Source organism: Brassica oleracea, chromosome C6 (genome assembly GCF_000695525.1).
Source record: "Brassica oleracea var. oleracea cultivar TO1000 chromosome C6, BOL, whole genome shotgun sequence".
NCBI lineage: Eukaryota > Viridiplantae > Streptophyta > Magnoliopsida > Brassicales > Brassicaceae > Brassica > Brassica oleracea.
In genome coordinates this window covers 38,670,885-38,688,449 of record NC_027753.1, presented here as the reverse complement: position 1 = coordinate 38,688,449, position 17,565 = coordinate 38,670,885, and the positions used below count along the sequence as shown (strand labels likewise).

General features: G+C 36.3%; 4 protein-coding genes across 5 annotated transcripts; 1 reads left to right on the top strand and 3 right to left on the bottom strand.

Moving 5' to 3' along the window:
- Window positions 1–750: 750 nt before the first annotated feature.
- On the top strand, window positions 751–4,971 carry LOC106300188 (probable beta-D-xylosidase 7). Its single transcript, XM_013736281.1, has 5 exons — window positions 751–1,223; window positions 1,539–1,844; window positions 2,633–2,802; window positions 2,898–3,757; window positions 4,260–4,971. The coding sequence occupies exons 1-5, from the start codon at window positions 834–836 to the stop codon at window positions 4,841–4,843; spliced, it is 2,310 nt and encodes a 769-aa protein (XP_013591735.1). The 5' UTR covers window positions 751–833; the 3' UTR covers window positions 4,844–4,971.
- LOC106300189 (2,3-bisphosphoglycerate-dependent phosphoglycerate mutase-like) lies at window positions 4,889–7,358 on the bottom strand. 2 transcript variants are annotated; one of them, XM_013736284.1, is made up of 7 exons: window positions 7,065–7,358; window positions 6,703–6,931; window positions 6,283–6,625; window positions 5,834–5,990; window positions 5,665–5,766; window positions 5,463–5,582; window positions 4,889–5,063 (listed from the first exon to the last, which is right to left on the bottom strand). In XM_013736284.1, the coding sequence occupies exons 2-7, from the start codon at window positions 6,926–6,928 to the stop codon at window positions 5,019–5,021; spliced, it is 993 nt and encodes a 330-aa protein (XP_013591738.1). In that variant the 5' UTR covers window positions 6,929–6,931; window positions 7,065–7,358; the 3' UTR covers window positions 4,889–5,018. The 2 variants fall into 2 exon arrangements, with proteins under 2 accessions (XP_013591738.1, XP_013591737.1); XM_013736283.1 differs by having other exon boundaries at window positions 6,703–6,942; window positions 7,065–7,345.
- A 1,203-nt stretch (window positions 7,359–8,561) lies between these two features.
- On the bottom strand, window positions 8,562–9,685 carry LOC106296519 (protein DOWNSTREAM OF FLC). Its single transcript, XM_013732664.1, has 2 exons — window positions 9,428–9,685; window positions 8,562–9,094 (listed from the first exon to the last, which is right to left on the bottom strand). Exons 1-2 carry the CDS (start codon window positions 9,591–9,593, stop codon window positions 8,763–8,765), a joined length of 498 nt encoding a protein of 165 aa, XP_013588118.1. The 5' UTR covers window positions 9,594–9,685; the 3' UTR covers window positions 8,562–8,762.
- Window positions 9,686–13,406: 3,721 nt separating this feature from the next.
- On the bottom strand, window positions 13,407–14,584 carry LOC106296741. The gene is made up of 2 exons (XM_013732966.1): window positions 14,177–14,584; window positions 13,407–13,759 (listed from the first exon to the last, which is right to left on the bottom strand). Exons 1-2 carry the CDS (start codon window positions 14,494–14,496, stop codon window positions 13,615–13,617), a joined length of 465 nt encoding a protein of 154 aa, XP_013588420.1. The 5' UTR covers window positions 14,497–14,584; the 3' UTR covers window positions 13,407–13,614.
- Between the last annotated feature and the right edge of the window lie 2,981 nt (window positions 14,585–17,565).

Below are 17,565 nucleotides of genomic sequence, written 5' to 3'. Positions count from 1 at the left end.
AATTCAAAATTTGTTTATTATAATTAATATTTTACCATTAGATATATTAAAATAATATTCTACATTGATATTCAATTGTCAGTTTTCAACTATTACACGTAAAAAAATATTATTAAGTACGTTTTTATTTTTTGAAAAAGGAGTTTTATATTTTAAGTAGGTTATTGGAGTACTTTTTCTTTTCGTTAGTTTATTCGAGATGAGATTCCAATCTTTTAAACTAAGATAATTTACGTTCTATACATAATTATATTTTTTAACATAACTCTAAAATCTCGGACTTGATTTCTCATATTTTATTAGTTAATTTTGTTACATATAATAGATACTTACTTCAAACTAAAAATATATTTTTTTTTTTTTTGAAAATTAGTTATAATATAGTTTAATATACAAAAATTCACATAGAAATAAAAATGACAAATATAACAAATTTAAATATATTATCCGCGCGTAGCGCGGACAAAGTATCTAATAAATAATAAAAATGGGGTCCATGGGCCTAACAATGCATTGCTAGCTCTGTATTTTAATATCTAAAAGTTTACTATAATGTTTTAATGGGCCTGACAAAACTGTTTATGATTTTACACTAAAATGGCCTACATCAAAGAAAAAGCAATAGTCTTATTGGGCTTAGGACCGTAACTAGAGAGTTAGTGTAATAATAATATACTAATAATTATTTTAGGTCACCGATGCGAATTTTAAGGGGTATTCGCGTCAATTCAAAAAGACAACAATAATAAAGTAGATACTCTGTCAGTCTCATCAGTCTCTTCTTAATTCTTATACAGCTTCTCTCATCTCTTGTTTTCCGCATTTCGAAGCCAATGGCTAAAATGATTCTCCTCCTCCTCATTCTCTTCTTCCTTCACGGCGTTGACTCATCTCCGCCGCACGCGTGTGACGCATTGAATCCCACCACAAAGCTCTTTCAGTTCTGCCGCACCGACCTCTCGGTTAACTGGCGAGCTCGCGATATCGTCTCGAGGCTAACCGTAGACGAGAAGATCTCTCAGCTTGTAAACTCAGCTCCAGGGATACCTCGTCTTGGAGTGCCGGCGTACCAATGGTGGTCGGAGGCTTTGCACGGCGTGGCTGACGTCGGTCCGACTCCAGGGATCCGGTTTAACGGAATGGTTAAAGCTGCCACTAGCTTTCCTCAAGTCATCTTATCCGCAGCTTCCTTTGACTCCTATCTATGGTTCCGCATTGCTCAAGTACGTTTACTCTCTCTCTTGACCTTTCAACTATAAAAAGTGTTTTGATTTATTAAATTTTTGTTATTTAAATTTATTGAAATAGTTTCGGACAGAAAATAACTCACATATATTTGAACTTCAGTTCACCTTTTACTATGTCTGAAAAGCTGAAAAGGAAGTAACTGTCTCTGGATTTTTCTTTTGTGTTAATTTAATAAGTAAAATTGTTTTTGGTGGTACGTTGCTATCTTTGCCTCAGGCATTAATTTCTCTTATTAGTGTAAATTAGAAGAATATTAAAATAAGAAAGTTTTTGGATAATTGTTGTTGTAGGTAATAGGAAAGGAAGCAAGAGGAGTGTACAACGCAGGGCAAGCGAAAGGGATGACGTTTTGGGCACCGAACATTAACATATTCAGGGATCCACGGTGGGGAAGAGGCCAAGAGACTCCTGGCGAGGATCCGACGGTGACCGGAGCTTACGCGGTGGCTTACGTCAGAGGACTCCAAGGTGATTCTTTCGACGGTAAGAAAACACTCTCTGGTGGTCACCTTCAAGCCTCCGCTTGTTGTAAGCATTTCACGGCTTATGATCTTGACCGTTGGAAAGGTATCACCCGCTACGTTTTCAATGCTCAGGTATATTTTCTCTCTATAATAATCACTGTTTAAAGGTTACTATCTTTTGACTCGTCTTTTTCATTTATTTTAGTCTAATAGTAATAGTAGTACATAATTAGTATATAAAGTTTGTATTTCCTTCTAAAGTGGGCATTAAAGTAAAGTCTTTACATAATGATGTTTTTAAGTGGCATCAAAGAGCATATATTATCCCTTGATTGCACCCTTTACGTCTTATCATGAATATGTGCTATTCTTTACGTCTTGTCATGAATATGAATTTGTACTAATATAATCATCATACAATCAACATGTTGAAATTCTGACGTGGAGACTGGTCGGAATCGAGTCAAATTTTGTTAGGAATTATAGAACAATCAATTTCACAATACTATACTCTTCTCATCTATTCTATTAAAATAGCAGTGTGAACCATTGATAAAAGTATGGTCCAACTATTATTTTTTTTATTTTTATCATTATTTAGAATAGTATTTATTATGCTTTATGCCATTAGACCTATATTTAAATTACCAATTGAAAAGACCTAAAAAGATGTAAAACAAAAAATATACCCACCCTTTTTATCCATTTTATTAATAAGAAAGAAACTGTTCTTCTTGTTACAAAATTCTAAATATTTCCAATGTATGAGACGTACCCTAAATAATATTTTGAGGTTGGACAGGTAACATCACGATCCTCTAGTTCTGAAAAATGCTAAATACGTCTTATTTTTTTCTTAACTCCATGTTAATTAGGTTAATTACTTTATGATTCTTTGATCTGATAAATAAAACAAAAAGGTGAGTTTGGCTGACATGGCGGAGACGTACCAACCACCGTTCAAGAAATGCATAGAAGAAGGCAGAGCCAGTGGCATCATGTGCGCTTATAACCGAGTCAACGGCATTCCCTCTTGCGCTGACCCAAACCTCTTGACTCGAACCGCTCGTGGTCTCTGGCACTTCAACGGGTTCGTGTCCCTTCTTCTTCTTCTCGTTTCTTAAAACTCTTAAAGCCACAATGATAGTAACATGTTTTATCTATCGTCTCTATATATATGTTCAGATACATTACTTCAGACTGTGACGCAGTCTCAATCATCTACGACGACCAAGGCTACGCCAAGACCCCTGAAGACGCGGTCGCTGACGTCCTCAAAGCCGGCATGGACGTAAACTGCGGTTCATACTTACAAAACCACACCAAGTCAGCTCTTCAACAAAAGAAAGTGTCGGAAGCAGACATCAACAGAGCTCTAATCAACTTATTCTCCGTTAGGATCCGTCTTGGACTCTTTAACGGCGATCCAACCAAACTAACATACGGAAACATAAGTCCTAACGACATTTGTTCTCCGTCTCACCAAGCATTAGCACTCGAAGCAGCTCGTAACGGTATCGTCCTCTTGAAAAACGTTTTAAAACTCATTCCTCTCTCCAAACGCAGCGTTTCGTTAGCTGTGATCGGTCCAAACGCTCACGTCGCCAAAACGCTTCTCGGAAACTACGCTGGCCCGCCATGCAAGAACGTGACTCCTCTAGACGCGATACGCGGTTACGTCAAAAACGCCGTTTACCATAAAGGATGCGACTCCGTGGCTTGCTCCAACGCTGCGGTTGAGCAAGCGGTGGCCATCGCGAGAAACGCTGAACGCGTGGTCTTGATCATGGGACTAGACCAGACTCAAGAGAAGGAAGATATGGACCGTGTTGACCTTAGTCTTCCGGGGAAGCAACGAGAGCTTATAACAAGCGTTGCTAAAGCTGCGAAGAGACCAGTGGTTCTTGTCTTGATATGTGGCGGTCCTGTCGATGTCTCATTTGCTAAGGACAACGACAAGATCGGTAGCATTGTTTGGGCTGGTTATCCTGGTGAAGCTGGAGGGGTTGCTCTTGCTGAAATCTTATTCGGAGATCACAATCCTGGTGAGTCATTCTTCCTCGGAAAATCACATTTTAACCTTTAAGCTGATCATTTCCAAATTAAAAACCTTTAAACTGATGTACATGCAATTTAAACATTGAATTTTAATTTTCTAATTTTGATTATAAAATTATTTTGCTGAATTATAAAAGTTGGATATATAAAAAAATAAATAAGATAAATTTGTGGTTTTAACTAGCATTTTGTTTGATTTAAGAGATTTAGACCAAATTAGATTGATTTAAACGGATTTAAATTGTTTTAAACATATTGAGAACGGCTTAAATTCATTTGAGTCCCATAATTGTTTTTTAAAAATGTTTCGGCTAGTCGGACCCCTTAGACCCTGTCTAGAACATTGATAAGAAGTTTTCTTGAAAAAAATTCAAGATTTACAAGTATCACTTTGAAGATCTAAAACGCGATTTTCACATTCTTCTTCTACCGCTAATTGAGAAGATCTGAGTGTGTTCTTACTAGATTTCGATTTTTATGTGTTTGTAGGAGGGAGATTACCTGTGACATGGTATCCTCAAAACTTTGTGAACGTGAAGATGACAGACATGAGGATGAGATCATCACCATCTGGATATCCAGGAAGGACTTACAGATTCTACAAAGGACCTAAAGTGTTTGAGTTTGGTCATGGTCTTAGCTACACAACTTACTCTTACCAGTTCAAGACTCTAGCTCAAAACACTCTCTACCTGAACCAGTCCAAACCTCAAACCAACTCAGACTCTCTTCGATACGCTCTGGTCTCAGAAATGGGAAGAGAGAGCTGCGATACAGCCAAGACTAAGGTGAGTATTGTGGTTGAGAATCAAGGAGAGATGGCTGGGAAACATCCGGTGCTGATGTTTATGAGGCACGAGAAGGGAGGAGAAGACGGGACACGAGCTGAGAAACAGCTTGTTGGGTTTAAGAGCATTGTGTTGAGTAACAGAGAGAAAGGTGAAGTTGAGTTTGAGGTTGGTGTTTGTGAGCATTTGAGCAGAGCTAATGAAGTTGGAGTTATGGTTGTTGAAGAAGGAAAGTACTTCTTAACCGTTGGAAACTCAGAGCTCCCTCTTACAGTTAATGTCTGAATCAAAAAAAACATAAATGTAAGAAAACTTCCCTTTTGGATTGGCTTTTGGGTGATTTAAAATAACATGTAATGAAACGTGATTTGTGTAATCTAATACATATCTTAAAAACTGTTCTGTTCTCACTACATAGAGAACTCAGAAAGTGAAAGACAAAACAAAAGAACAGAACACATTAGTTAAGGCTCTCATCAAGCTTCTGTCTGTATTGTGCCAATCTCTGAAACAAAGAAGCATTCTATCAGCAAACTCATAACCATAAATATAAAGAAACAAGACAAACACTTGGTCAGAGCCGGGCTTGTGGGAAGGCAAATGAAACATATACACATAGATATAAGTATATTAAAATGTAAAATAATTATTTTGTTGTTTTTTGTTTAAAATTTAAATAAAATTTAATAATAAAACGAAAGTAAAGACATACACTTTTATGTTAATGTAATCTATAACTTTTATTTTCTTTTAAAAATAAATAGTTTAAACAAAACTTTTGTTGAATTTTTTTTTTAAACAAATATTTTAATTTTTATAAAAATTTAATATGTTTTTATTTTTAATAAAGCCCCCAAAATTACAGGACCAGCTCTGCAACTGGTTTGGTTTAGTTTAGTTGTACCTTAGTATAAGCATAGACACCAGCTTCTGTAGGACCAACAGGGCTTCCTCGTCTCATGAACTTCCTATCTTTGAAGATGTAGAGCAACGGTAAACCAGTAGACAGCTCTAAACTCGTAACCTTAAAAGAACCAAAAACAAAAATTCAACACACTTACCAAAAACCAATAAAACAAGACTCATTCTAGTTTGTTTTTGTTTACCTCCTGAGAAGTTAGCTTGTCAAGATACATAATGATAGACCGCAACGAGTTCCCATGAGCAGCAATCAACACGTTGTTCCCTAACGCAAGCTCTGGTTGAATCTGCATAAAAACGATTACATAAGTTAAAAAAAAAAAAAACAAAAATGAATATTTTTTAATTCATTACATTGTCTTCAAAGTAAGCCACAGCTCTCTCAGCACACATCTCCAAGCTCTCTCCTTTAGGTGGAGGGATGTGGTAACTCCTACGCCATTCATGAACTTGCTGCGTTCCATATCTTTCAGCTGTCTCTTCCTTGTTTAAACCTTGTAACTCTCCATACCTAACTCAAAACCAAACATAAACAAAAAATGTCAGAAACTTTGTATTAAAACAAAAACACAAAGATAACTACATCGGGGGTGGTCTAGTGGTAGGAAAGCTTTGCGTTGCTAAACAACTCGGCTTCGAACCAGCCCCACAACATTAAACCCATGTGGCCACACGAGTATGGGGCGGGTAGCCCATTTAAATACCCGTGAGCTGCACTTCCACTTGGAAATTAGTCTAGACCCTTCTTCTATAAGGCCGAGATAATTAAAAAAAAAAATACACAAGAAAAGCAGTTGTATTACATTCTCTCATTCAGTTGCCAAGCAGCTACAACAGGGATAGATTGCTTCCTGGTCTCTTCGCTGAAGACATGGCTCCAAGTCTGCGCCTTCTCGCTCTCATCGTGCAAGATGATTGGAACCTTCTTGCAGCGGTGCTGAGTCATGGCGAGCATGGCGGTCATCTGAGCACGGATGAGGGAGGAAGTGAAGATCAGATCAACGGGGATGGTGCTAATCCTCTTCCCGGCTTGGATAGCTTCAGCAACGCCTTTCTCGGTTAATGGAACGTCGACGCAGCCTGTGAAGAGGTTCTTCTCGTTCCATAGCGATTCTCCGTGCCTGATTAATATCAGAGATGCTTCATCTGAATTTAAAAAAAAAAAATTAATTCAAAATTTAATATGAGGGGGAGGACAAGGAAGAAAGAAGCATTAGTTTTACTTGATTTTTTCTTGTGAGGGGTGGTGGTAGTTTTGGAAGGAGACAAGAGAGTGTCGAGAACAGGAGTTTGAGATGCGGTTGTTGCTTCGATCTTGAAACAACGGTTTTGTCTGAACTTGATAGGGAGATTGAAAGGCTCCTTTGGGAAGAGAGAAGCTTTGGAATTGGAAGGTGACTGAGAAGCAATAGAGCCGATGATGGCTTGGAGAGACACAACCGTAGCCATTTCCTATGCGCAAGCTATGATAATCAACAATATTAAAGCTAAAGATCTAAACTTTGATTACTCAAGTAGAGAACTGAATCTCTAACTTTTATACTTTTATCGCGTAATAAGAGGTCCGTCAAATACAGAGACATACCTGTCTTAAGGGTGTGGCGATGAAACCGAGGATGGAGAAGAGCAATGGAACAAAGATGGAAGACGACACGTCGATTTGAGTATTTGTACCCAAACTAAACCTCTCAGGCCGAAAAATTAAAGCTTTATATAGGATTTATGACATAAAAATGTAAAACTCTCTCTCTCTCTCTCTCTTTTCTTTCGTTTTGGCTTTTGCGTGGAAGAAATATAAACGAGACAACTGGTTCTAATGAGGGAACACGACGCGAGGGTTGTTGAAGTTGCAAAGCCAATTAAAAGAAAAAATGGAAAGCGTAGGATTTATTATTTGACTCTCTTTTTTGACCTGCGAGACAACTGGTTTTTGACATTTGGCAATGTGCTGTTCTTCTGCTTCTGTCTTTTTGGCCCTTTCTTTCTTCATTTCTCGTGATTTTTGCTCCCCGGCCATAAAGTTAATTTTAGGAGATTCTGTTTTCTTTATTCGAATATTCTACAAACGGAAAATTGCATATAGTTTTCAATTTTATGTAAAGTTTATTGTTAGTAGAAAGTAGAGTTTGGTGATGTATTTTAGCTGGCTTGGGGGTTGGTCAATGTGAAAATCAAAATTTTGCCCAACAACCCTTGGTGTCTTGGTGGGGGTATACACCAATCCTGAGATCTTTTTTGACTTGCTTAAATTTTTTTCAAACACAAAGGTAAATAACTAGGCCCATCAAAGTCCATTAAGAATTTGGTTGGACACTAAAAGTAGTTTGGGGAGTTGAGTTTGTAGCCCAAAGACTGCATCCTGAGTTTTTCTTAATATGGGGGGTGGTTTGGAACAAGTCTACTCAAGAGTTTGATTCGGTCACGGTTAAATATGTATAGTAAAAACCCATGTTCGGAACTACGCTAGGCGCTAGTCGGGCAGTAATTCCAGGCTTAGCGAGTTACCGAAAAATCGAGGAGTATTCGGAGCCTAGTTTTAAATACAATTTAATATATTTATAATATATTTAGCTAATTTTAAACATGATGATACATGTTCTTAGATATAATTATATAATTTTTTATATATAATTTTAGCAGTTTCTTTTTGATTCGTAAATGGTGGGTTTGGTACGAAAAAAATCCTTAAATGTAGTATGTATGTGTTTGTTTTGGGTTTGATAGCTAATTATAATTATTTAGTAATGAATAATTACACAAAATTTGTCAATAATGAATAAAAAATAATTAACTGTGTTTTAACTTAGACGGACGGAAAAAAAAAATTTAGGCGGTCAACGCGGATTACACCGATTTGGACATAATCGTCGCGGTCAATCTCCGAACACCATACGCGGCCGCGTTTTGATTGATATATGAATTGTCCCCCAAAGTTTTTTTTTTCCTTTTCAGAAAGTTCATGTTTTGGACCATAGTCTCCATAAAATCATAAGTTTAAGCTGACATATTAAAGACACTTCCCATAGTCTCCATAAAATTATATCTTAATGAAACTTTAATTAGAAGAACCGAAGAAATCAAATATTAAAGACACTTCCCAAGCAGGCAAGTGTGGAACATATATCAATAAAAGAAGCTTACACAAACATAGTTCCGATCACTGGAGACATGATCATCATCTAAGACAAATAAATATTAAAGAAGTACAAATATAATTCTTCCATAACCAAACTCATTAAACCAAATCGAAAACATCAGATCATAATGACACTGATCAAAGATCTTAAACCTCATCCTCATCAACCTGATACTTCTTGATGAGCTCAGAGCAAAACACATCAGAAACATCTTTCTCGAACCCCATGTTGTTAGCATGCCTAATCTGCGACGCAATGCCGTTGTAATGGTTCAAGATCACACGCGACTGTTCACGCCCCTTGGAGATTTTAGAGCAACCCTTGTCTGAGCTTTTGACAAGCATAACATCGCACATCTCGTCCTTGTGGTCCTCGTGGACAACGAACATGTACTTCCCATGCCTGTTTGAAGTAGCTACGTTTGTGTATAACTCTTTCATCGTCTTCCTGTCTCTGCACACAAGCTTCACCGTCGCACCTATATAATATATATAGATTTGTTCATCAGACTTGGCTCTCAAGTAACAGATAATATACACACACACATCAAGACTTGTATCTCAAGTAACAGACACACACATCAAGACTTGGATCTAGGACACAAGCAGCAGATAAACAGTAAGCGAAGCTCTCAGATCTAACTAGAATCCATCAACAATGCAATTAGATCTAGGACTTAAGCAGCAGATCTAACACTGTAGCTAGATCTAGGTCATAAGTAGATAAAGATTCCTTGGATCAAAAGTAAGTGAATCTCTCAGATCTAGAAGAATCAGAGAGAGAGAGAGAGAGAGAGAGAGATGCGTAGTACCGGGGACGGTGTAGGAGGATTCAGCAGTCTCGAAGCCGAACTTGCAAGTGTCACAGTAAGTGACACCTTGAACCACCAACGTGTTCTTACCGATACGTGGCCTAGGCGCCGCCATGGCAATCGCCGGCAAGAAACAGAGGACCATCAGAATCACTAGTTTCGCCATTTTTTGCAGAGAGAGAGAGATGAGAGGAAGGCGTAGAGAGATGAGTGAGATTTAAGACAGCGGATCTAGGGAAAGAAGAAGATGAAAGCGCGTGAGATTTAGTTATGCCACCAGGGGTATTAGCGTCAATTTGGTGTTGGGATATGTTGACGTGGCGATGTATGATTGGAAGGTGTTAAGAAAAGGTGGTGGGTTTGCCGTGATTGCAGCTGGACAGAACTAGTTGCTGTCTGTCTCTGTCGGTGCTTAACTCACATGGGAAGAAAAGCATCAAAAGGTTATTAAAAACATTGGATAGGCCCAAACTAATAAACAAAATAAAGTTTATTTAAGATAGAGCCCATTATGCTTCTGTAGATCTCTTCCTGGGCCATTAGTTTCACTGACGAATCTGAGTTATTATGTAATATGGGCCATTGTAGATCAAATACTTTTTAGCCTACAAGCAATTTTCAGACCTAACAAGAATCAGAGAGTATTCCATCTTGTTTGCGTTTGTCTTTGCACCACACACTGACACACATACAAAATGATACATTTTCCTTAGATGATTATATATTAATTAGAAACATCTGTTGAAACCTTTTCAGCAGGGATTTCTTTTTTTTTTGTTTGTCAAAATGATTATGATGCAGTGAAAATAAGGGAGAAAGGAAAGGGGTAACATACTGAGATGTGTTAATGTTATAATATGAGCATCATCATAATCATTAATAAGTTTGAGGATAGTTTATTCAATCACATGATGATGACTAGCTACTCATGTAATGTAATGTACAATTAGTGGCAAACATCAATTATTTTATCGTACGAAACCAAAACCTTTCTGTTTAACCATTACTTTGATTTTTATCTTTTGCTATTTGATCATTTCGTCACTGTTATGTACTTTCTTCTCATTGTCTAAAGAAAAATAGTTTCATCACTTTCTTTTTCAATATAGTTTTTATTTTTTCAGTGTGTGCGTTGGTTCTGGTCATGTGATGGGACTAATCTATTTGATGAATTAAAAAGAAAGATGAGCATAATGAATGGCCACCCATAGATTGGAGATGAGTTAAAAAAGGTGATGATACTTCTAAGAGTATTGAAAGTGAAACTAAAAAGATCCAACTAAAATCACTGTCCAAAAACGTTTTATAATTTGACTGTGAATGGCATAATTGAAATCATCAAATCGCTAAAAAACAAAACTATTAGATTACACGACTCCTATACATACTCTAACCATCTTATAATAGTACTTTATGTGGTTATATATTGAATAGAGTTCATATAAAATTATTATACAAAAAGCGAGGAACTCTATACGTAAGCAAGTGGCGGTGAGGCATGAGATTATAATATCTAAAATCAGATCAATAATCAAAATAATTGAGGTACTATTTGACTATGCTCTGTTCTTAATGCAGATACGTGAGATAATTGTTAAAGTTCAAATGAAGAAAGAAATCAACAATTAACATGACTCGGACTTTCACATGAGCTGTTCCCACTTGCCTTTGCTTAACATGGATGGAACAACTCGATCCGTAATATATAAAATGGGCCAACACCACTTATATCTGAATAAATAATGAAATGTCTAATAAAAATGAAACTTTAAGTTTGGCATAAAGGTGAAAAGACTATACGTGTGTACGGTTTTAGAATGTTACGTACCTTCATACAAACGGAAAGAAGTTTACGGCCATGCTTATAATGTGATTAAGTCGATATCAAGATTCAAAGAGCCTTTCTCAACTGTACGTAACCTTATATCATATCATTGAACCCTAGTATATTAGACTCGAAGTAATAAGGATCAGTAACATTTATTGTCCAACTGGATTAGACAAGTATAAAATTTAATGGAAAGCATATTTGCACGTGTACTCCTTAGAATTATTCTACATTAAGACTAATTTTTTGAATATATGAATTTAGAAATAGAACCAAAGAGTAACGGGACAACTTCTCAAGTTCTCATATCTTGTCCCCTCATAAAAAACAAATACGACACATTAACATATATATGACACATACTCTATTATTATAATATATATATATGGTAGCCAACAGCTCTTGGCTCATGCTTCTCTTTAGACACATGCATGATCATTTATGAAAACCTCCATCCTTGTTAATCCCTCAACTGAAAGTTAAGCTATAAAACAACATTTCAACTTCTGTATAAAGACTATCTTCAACCAACTTAATAATTCAAAATTAATACATATGCAACGTACCGATACACACGCACAACACATCTATGATGCATATATCGTGGTGGTTTGACAATGGGTTTTCCCTTAAATACAATAAACCAATTAATGATGTCTTGTCTATTGTTTTCAGCAGGAGCTAGTTTTTCTAGCCAATCTGCATGATGTAACTAATTTTAAATAAATAAACGGAAAGCATGCAGTTAATCTCAGTTTCTAACCATCTTCTTTGGTCGAGAAAGATGCTAACCATCTTCTTTGGTCGAGAAAGATGCCAACCATCTTTATTTTAAATATAACTCGGACTTGCTTTTAGTTAGCTTTTTAATAAAAAAACATAATTACACCGCTTTTGTTCCGTAAAACAATAATTAAGGAGCATGGATGCTAGGTTGGAGAGATCAGAATTCAGATAGTTGGCCAAATCTGATGCGGACACATGCCAATTTGGCCAAGTGGTACTATATATTATATTAGTCACTTAATACGTTAAAATGATTTAATATCAACTTGCTACTACTAAATGTATCCACAAAGCAACATATTTGTGTGTACGTGCTATAAACTTTATATACACTTTGTTGTTAGTACGTACCGTTTCTGTTTGTACTCCATTGTTCAAAATACGGTGATTTTTTCTCTTGGTACTCCATTAGAGGACTTGTTCCGAAAACTATGCACATGTAGACTTTGATTTATTTTTGTTGTGCCAAAGCAACTAAAAGACACCTGCGGCCTCCGATCCTCAGGTTACATATTATTAATGTCTACTGTGTATCGTATGCATACAAGTATATAACAAAATGTAAAAAGGCAGCGTTAATCATTTCGTTAGAAAAAGGAACGAACTAAACTCCAAAGTTTGTGTGTGTTTGCAAGAGTTTTGAAAACAAGCACGCAAAAAATGTCATTAGGACTTTTTTCAAAACTGTAACGACTAGACAAAAAAAAAATCATATAATAAGAGAATCTATTAATTTTTCCTATTGGTAGATACTACCCATGCTGATTAGGCATTAGATTCCTGACTCCAAGCAACATCGTATTTAATTAATAGTGTCTATTCAAATACGTATAAATCTACATAATATATAACAAAGAAAAAAGAAAAGGAAAATATTGTCACACAGAAGACGAATACCGTATGTATATAAATGTGTTCTATCAAGAGGTACACAAGGCCACACCCAGTAAAAAAATATTGTACATCTACTTTAGTTGACCTAAATTGAAAAACTGGAATTAATTCTCCAATAGAATAAACGTTATTGATTCCAGGGTTGATATTCTTTTTTGTTGTTGATGTCTAAACATATATACACACACACTTGTTCTAGCGTTGAAAGAGTGGATACATATGTGATCAATTAACCAATCACACTGCGTTTCTATTTTTTTTTTAAGGTTTCTTCGTAATCTCCGATGATATCTAGCTTCTGATACAAATGACTACTGTTAATATTTTGTTTTTATCGTTGATTCTAAATATCTAGATTCAATCTCTTAAACTGCAACCTCACCCGCATAAAATCATTGTATACTTCAAATCCTAAATTTTCTCATTAAAATAACACAAGTCTTACATTCATTTGAATTATAGTTTCAAATAGATCAAAACTTGTAAAATTTAAACCCTCGTAAAAAACATCCAATTCCATGCACCACAACACACGAGAGTGATTAACAACAGGTTAATTGACGCTCAATGCTTTGAATATGTATTACATCATAATCATATACAAACACATAACAAGCCACACACATAATACATAGTATATAACTATATAATGTATGTGAATATGGGGTGGGGAGGAGGATCACACGGCGGCTGCAGCTCTACCTCTGCCGGGTTTGGCTCTGGCTGGCACCCCCGATTCTTTCGCCGGCTTAACTTTCTCTTTCCCCTCGTCTTGTGTCATTTGCTGTTCCCTGCACTCTGAGCTACAAAAGGCCGTATCTCCCCTGCCATTTTAATGACAAAAATTAATAATAAAAATTATAGAACATTCCAATTATAAACAACAAATTAAATAAACATAAATCAGCCAAATTAGGGAAGCCTAATATCTTCCGGAGCTACTTATTGTACTTTTTGTTAGGGTTTGGATTCCAAAAATCAGACACTCATAAAACGGTTAAAAGGTAACACTACAAGAAAACGTTGTGTACTCCGACAAAAAACTTCCGACAACATGAATTGTCACAAAAGTTTCGAGTGTGAGCTTTATTCTTGTAATGTAAAAAGAAAATTTACTTTTTGTTTTGTTTTTTTTTGCTAAAATTTGATGCAAGAAAATTTACTTTCATTTTAACGAATAGACTCTATGATCAAGATTCAAGAGTCTGCAGTTTTAATTATTATTTGGTTCATATACATACCTGTACATATAGATGTCACGGCCAGGAACAAGTAAGCGTTCACATAGGGAGCAAGATCTCAAGAAATGTCCAGCGTCGGAAAACTCGCCTGAGTGTCTCCTCAGGTTACCTCTCGGTGAGACCATAGCTAAGTACCGTGGATCGACGGCTGCTGCTACGTATTGACCGTTGGAACCGGACAGTCCCACCACAGTATTTTGGCTTGGACTCTGCTGAGTTGATGGTACGTCTGATTCGCTGGGAAGGTTTAGATCGAACTTTATCTCGGACAGGCTAGTTGTTCTGTTGATCGGTGGTCGCTGTCTCTTTCCAAGCAACATCGTATTAGTGTGTGTATGTGCTCTGATTTAGGCTCTGAACAGAGAGCGAGGGAAGAGAGAAAGAGAGGAGGGAGTAAGGTAAGGAGAAGAGACGGAGTAGATAAAGAAGAATCATAAGCTGAGGTTTTAATCAGAGCCGTTGATTTTTTCTGATCTCGCTTCATGATAATGCCACGTCAGAATTCTGGAATTAATATTTTTTTAAGACGAGAACATTTTGCATGTAACAAAAACTAGTTTGTGTAATACGGTAAAGATTCTATGTTATTGTCTGCCTATACAAGGTACAAAATAAAAGAGTTATTTTCTCCGCGGTTAAACAGGTAAAGAGATAAAATTTCACATATCATTCGAAAAGGGCCCATTGGGCTAAACGATGGGCCCACTGAATTAACAATAATTAACTTTCCACATCAAAGATAGTTGTCCTCGAGCATTAATTGTCCATTCCATCCAGTCATTTTCCTCACTCGAAATATAGCCAAAAGAAACAATAATAATTACCAAAAAAAAACTCATCTCAAATTCGAAATAATAACAAACATATAGTAGAAAATAGTTGTGGAAGTAAATGAAAATTGAAAGGGAAATGTTGTTATTTGGTTCCTCACGTCTTGGCTATTAGAAATGGACCACCTTCTTGACAAATGACAACAATGTTTATAATTCAATTTGGCCTTTGCAGTTTTATAGAGCCTCCTCTCGTTTCTCCACTTCACAATGTTCACATGCCTCATATCTCTCACCAAGTTTCAATATTTACCTTACATTTATTTGTAGACGATTTAATGACCAAACAAAAATTGTTGAGCATATTTTGCATGGGGAAGATACTCCTCAAAACTCAAAAGCCTACTTGCCTTTAAAAAAAATACTTTGTGATCGAAAATCACAACAGAAGCTTGTTCTGATTGGTGCATTGTCACCTCTTTTTACAGAAAACTAGAGATAAAACAGAGCGGCACATTGTACCAGAATGGTCGGTATCGACGTTGTAAGCCCAACATTAAAATGATAATTTTGAAAATGAGATCAGCATGAGTTTATTTTATTTCTGCTTAGGTCAGGGTGAAAAGGTTTGAGATGACGTTATTTCAAAACTTATGTATAAGTCACTGAGAAGATATAGTAGCCAGGCCGGCCTGTTTCATCTTGTAAAATGTTTGTAACTTCTTAAATCTTGTTCTTGACCTTTTAAATCTTAGATGATAATATAATTGTGTAACTAATATTAATTAAAAAGGTAGAAGATGTAGTTTAGTAAACAAAACTGAAGCACAAATACAGCTAGAAAAGATCAACTTATCCATTCTACCCTCAAACTCGAGTACCAAACAAAAGAGTTATGGCCTAAGAGCATCATTATCCCTAAACCCTTTAAAGGGTCTCTTAGTTAATTTTTAATAGTTTTTAAAGTGTAAAAGTGAGTTAAGAGACTTAGAAAGAAATTTGAACATTTAGGTGGTTTATTGCAAGTTTCTTAACTATGGGTTCTTAAAAAAAAATTATAGAACAGTAAAAACAACAATCTGAGCAGGTGATCAGATCGCAGCAACCACATGAATGAAAAAGAACCTACATCATCTTTGAGCTAGGTGATTGTTGCTTTTGAGAAAACATAATCTGAAGTTGTTGTAGAGGTGAAGAGGAGGCAACAGCTTTCTTCCCTGTCTCGTTTTCACCAAGTATCTGAATCCAAAACAACCCAATAAACAACTATACCGATATGAAACCAAGAACTTGGATGTAAATCAATTGCATAAGGTCTTACCTTGGAGAATATATCTATTGTTTTGGTCAATGACGTGCAATTAACAGACACTGTTTCCAAGCAAGGCAAGCCTTCCTAAAATAACTCATAAACGAACATCAGTCTTTTATGTTGATATATAGATTCACAAGTCCATAAGATAAAAGAGACAAGACTAGATCACCTGCTTTGCCCAGTCTTGAGTCTGTTGTCTAACTTTCTCCATCGACAATGACTTCCCAGTTCCAGGGCAGCCAGACAATGACTTCCCAGTTCCAGGGCAGCCACATAAGTACAAACTCCCAGCCTTCTTTTGTTCCATGCAAGCTTTTACAAACTCTAAAACAGTCTTTGCTCGTCCTCACAGAAAACAACAGTTGATGGTGCCTTGGAAACGTGCAATGCCTCCTTCACAGCTTTCATTTGATCATCATCTGTGCATTACACTTGTACATCAACAAAACTGAGAGCATTGAAATAATTACGACACTGAAGTTTCATGTATACCTCTAGGATTCCACTTCGATTTAACATCTAAACAATCAAATAGCTTTCCATTAGATTCTTTCTCAACCTCCTGCAATCGTATAATCAGTAATAAATCAAATTTTAAAATTCCAGCAATAATTCGATTTAATGATGATGATACATCCAATAAGAACTTCAATCGGATTGATTCCATTCGTAACTAAACAAGTCTTAATCGCTAGAAATTACCGTTATAGGCGTCCTTGGGCTTGAAACAGCACATCGTCGATGAGATTTCCATTTCATCGGCGTCGAGACCTCGGTTACTGCAACCTCCGCGGCGGAATCGGATCTTAGCTTCCGCTTTCGAGGAGTGTTGACTCGCCAATCGTCTTCTCCGATCTCCTCCGATACGAAAATGGAGACGTTTCGAGAGAGAGAAATGACGAAACGAGAACACGCTCCCCCTCTCTCCTCTCATTTTGCCTACACGTGTTCCCAAGAAACGTTTCTTGTTAAGCCAAAATAAGAGACGTGTTTTCCATTTATTTGTATTTTTAATTTTTTTTTAAACATAGGAAACCCCCTACATATGCCCGATAAAGATGCTCTAAACTTCAAAGTTTCCACAAACAATAAATTTTGTTTAGTAAGAACACACAGGAATTTTATATAGTTCGTAATTAGAAAACTGTTATACTATCTTAATAAAAAGACAAGTAATCGTCTAAAAATATTTATATATCACGGAAGCCAACATATATGCGATGAATTAGTATTCAGAATCTATGAAACCCCCATGTATCTTTGCTAGATAATTAAGGAGTTTTCTATTAATGGCCAACCATTAC

Bases quoted from the DNA above. Each gene is read 5' to 3' on its own strand.
- LOC106300188 (XM_013736281.1), top strand. From the start codon at position 834: ATGGCTAAAATGATTCTCCTCCTCCTCATTCTCTTCTTCCTTCACGGC. The intron at 1,224-1,538 runs GTACGTTTACTC...TTGTTGTTGTAG, and splicing joins TATGGTTCCGCATTGCTCAA to GTAATAGGAAAGGAAGCAAG. The intron at 1,845-2,632 runs GTATATTTTCTC...TAAAACAAAAAG, and splicing joins GCTACGTTTTCAATGCTCAG to GTGAGTTTGGCTGACATGGC.
- LOC106300189 (XM_013736284.1), bottom strand. From the start codon at position 6,928: ATGGCTACGGTTGTGTCTCTCCAAGCCATCATCGGCTCTATTGCTTCT. The intron at 5,767-5,833 runs GTAATGAATTAA...GTTTTTATGCAG, and splicing joins TGGCTTACTTTGAAGACAAT to ATTCAACCAGAGCTTGCGTT. The intron at 5,064-5,462 runs GTACAACTAAAC...TCTTTGTTTCAG, and splicing joins GTGTCTATGCTTATACTAAG to AGATTGGCACAATACAGACA.
- LOC106296519 (XM_013732664.1), bottom strand. From the start codon at position 9,593: ATGGCGAAACTAGTGATTCTGATGGTCCTCTGTTTCTTGCCGGCGATT. The intron at 9,095-9,427 runs GTACTACGCATC...TATATTATATAG, and splicing joins ATCCTCCTACACCGTCCCCG to GTGCGACGGTGAAGCTTGTG.
- LOC106296741 (XM_013732966.1), bottom strand. From the start codon at position 14,496: ATGTTGCTTGGAAAGAGACAGCGACCACCGATCAACAGAACAACTAGC. The intron at 13,760-14,176 runs GTATGTATATGA...TTAAAATGGCAG, and splicing joins CGTGACATCTATATGTACAG to GGGAGATACGGCCTTTTGTA.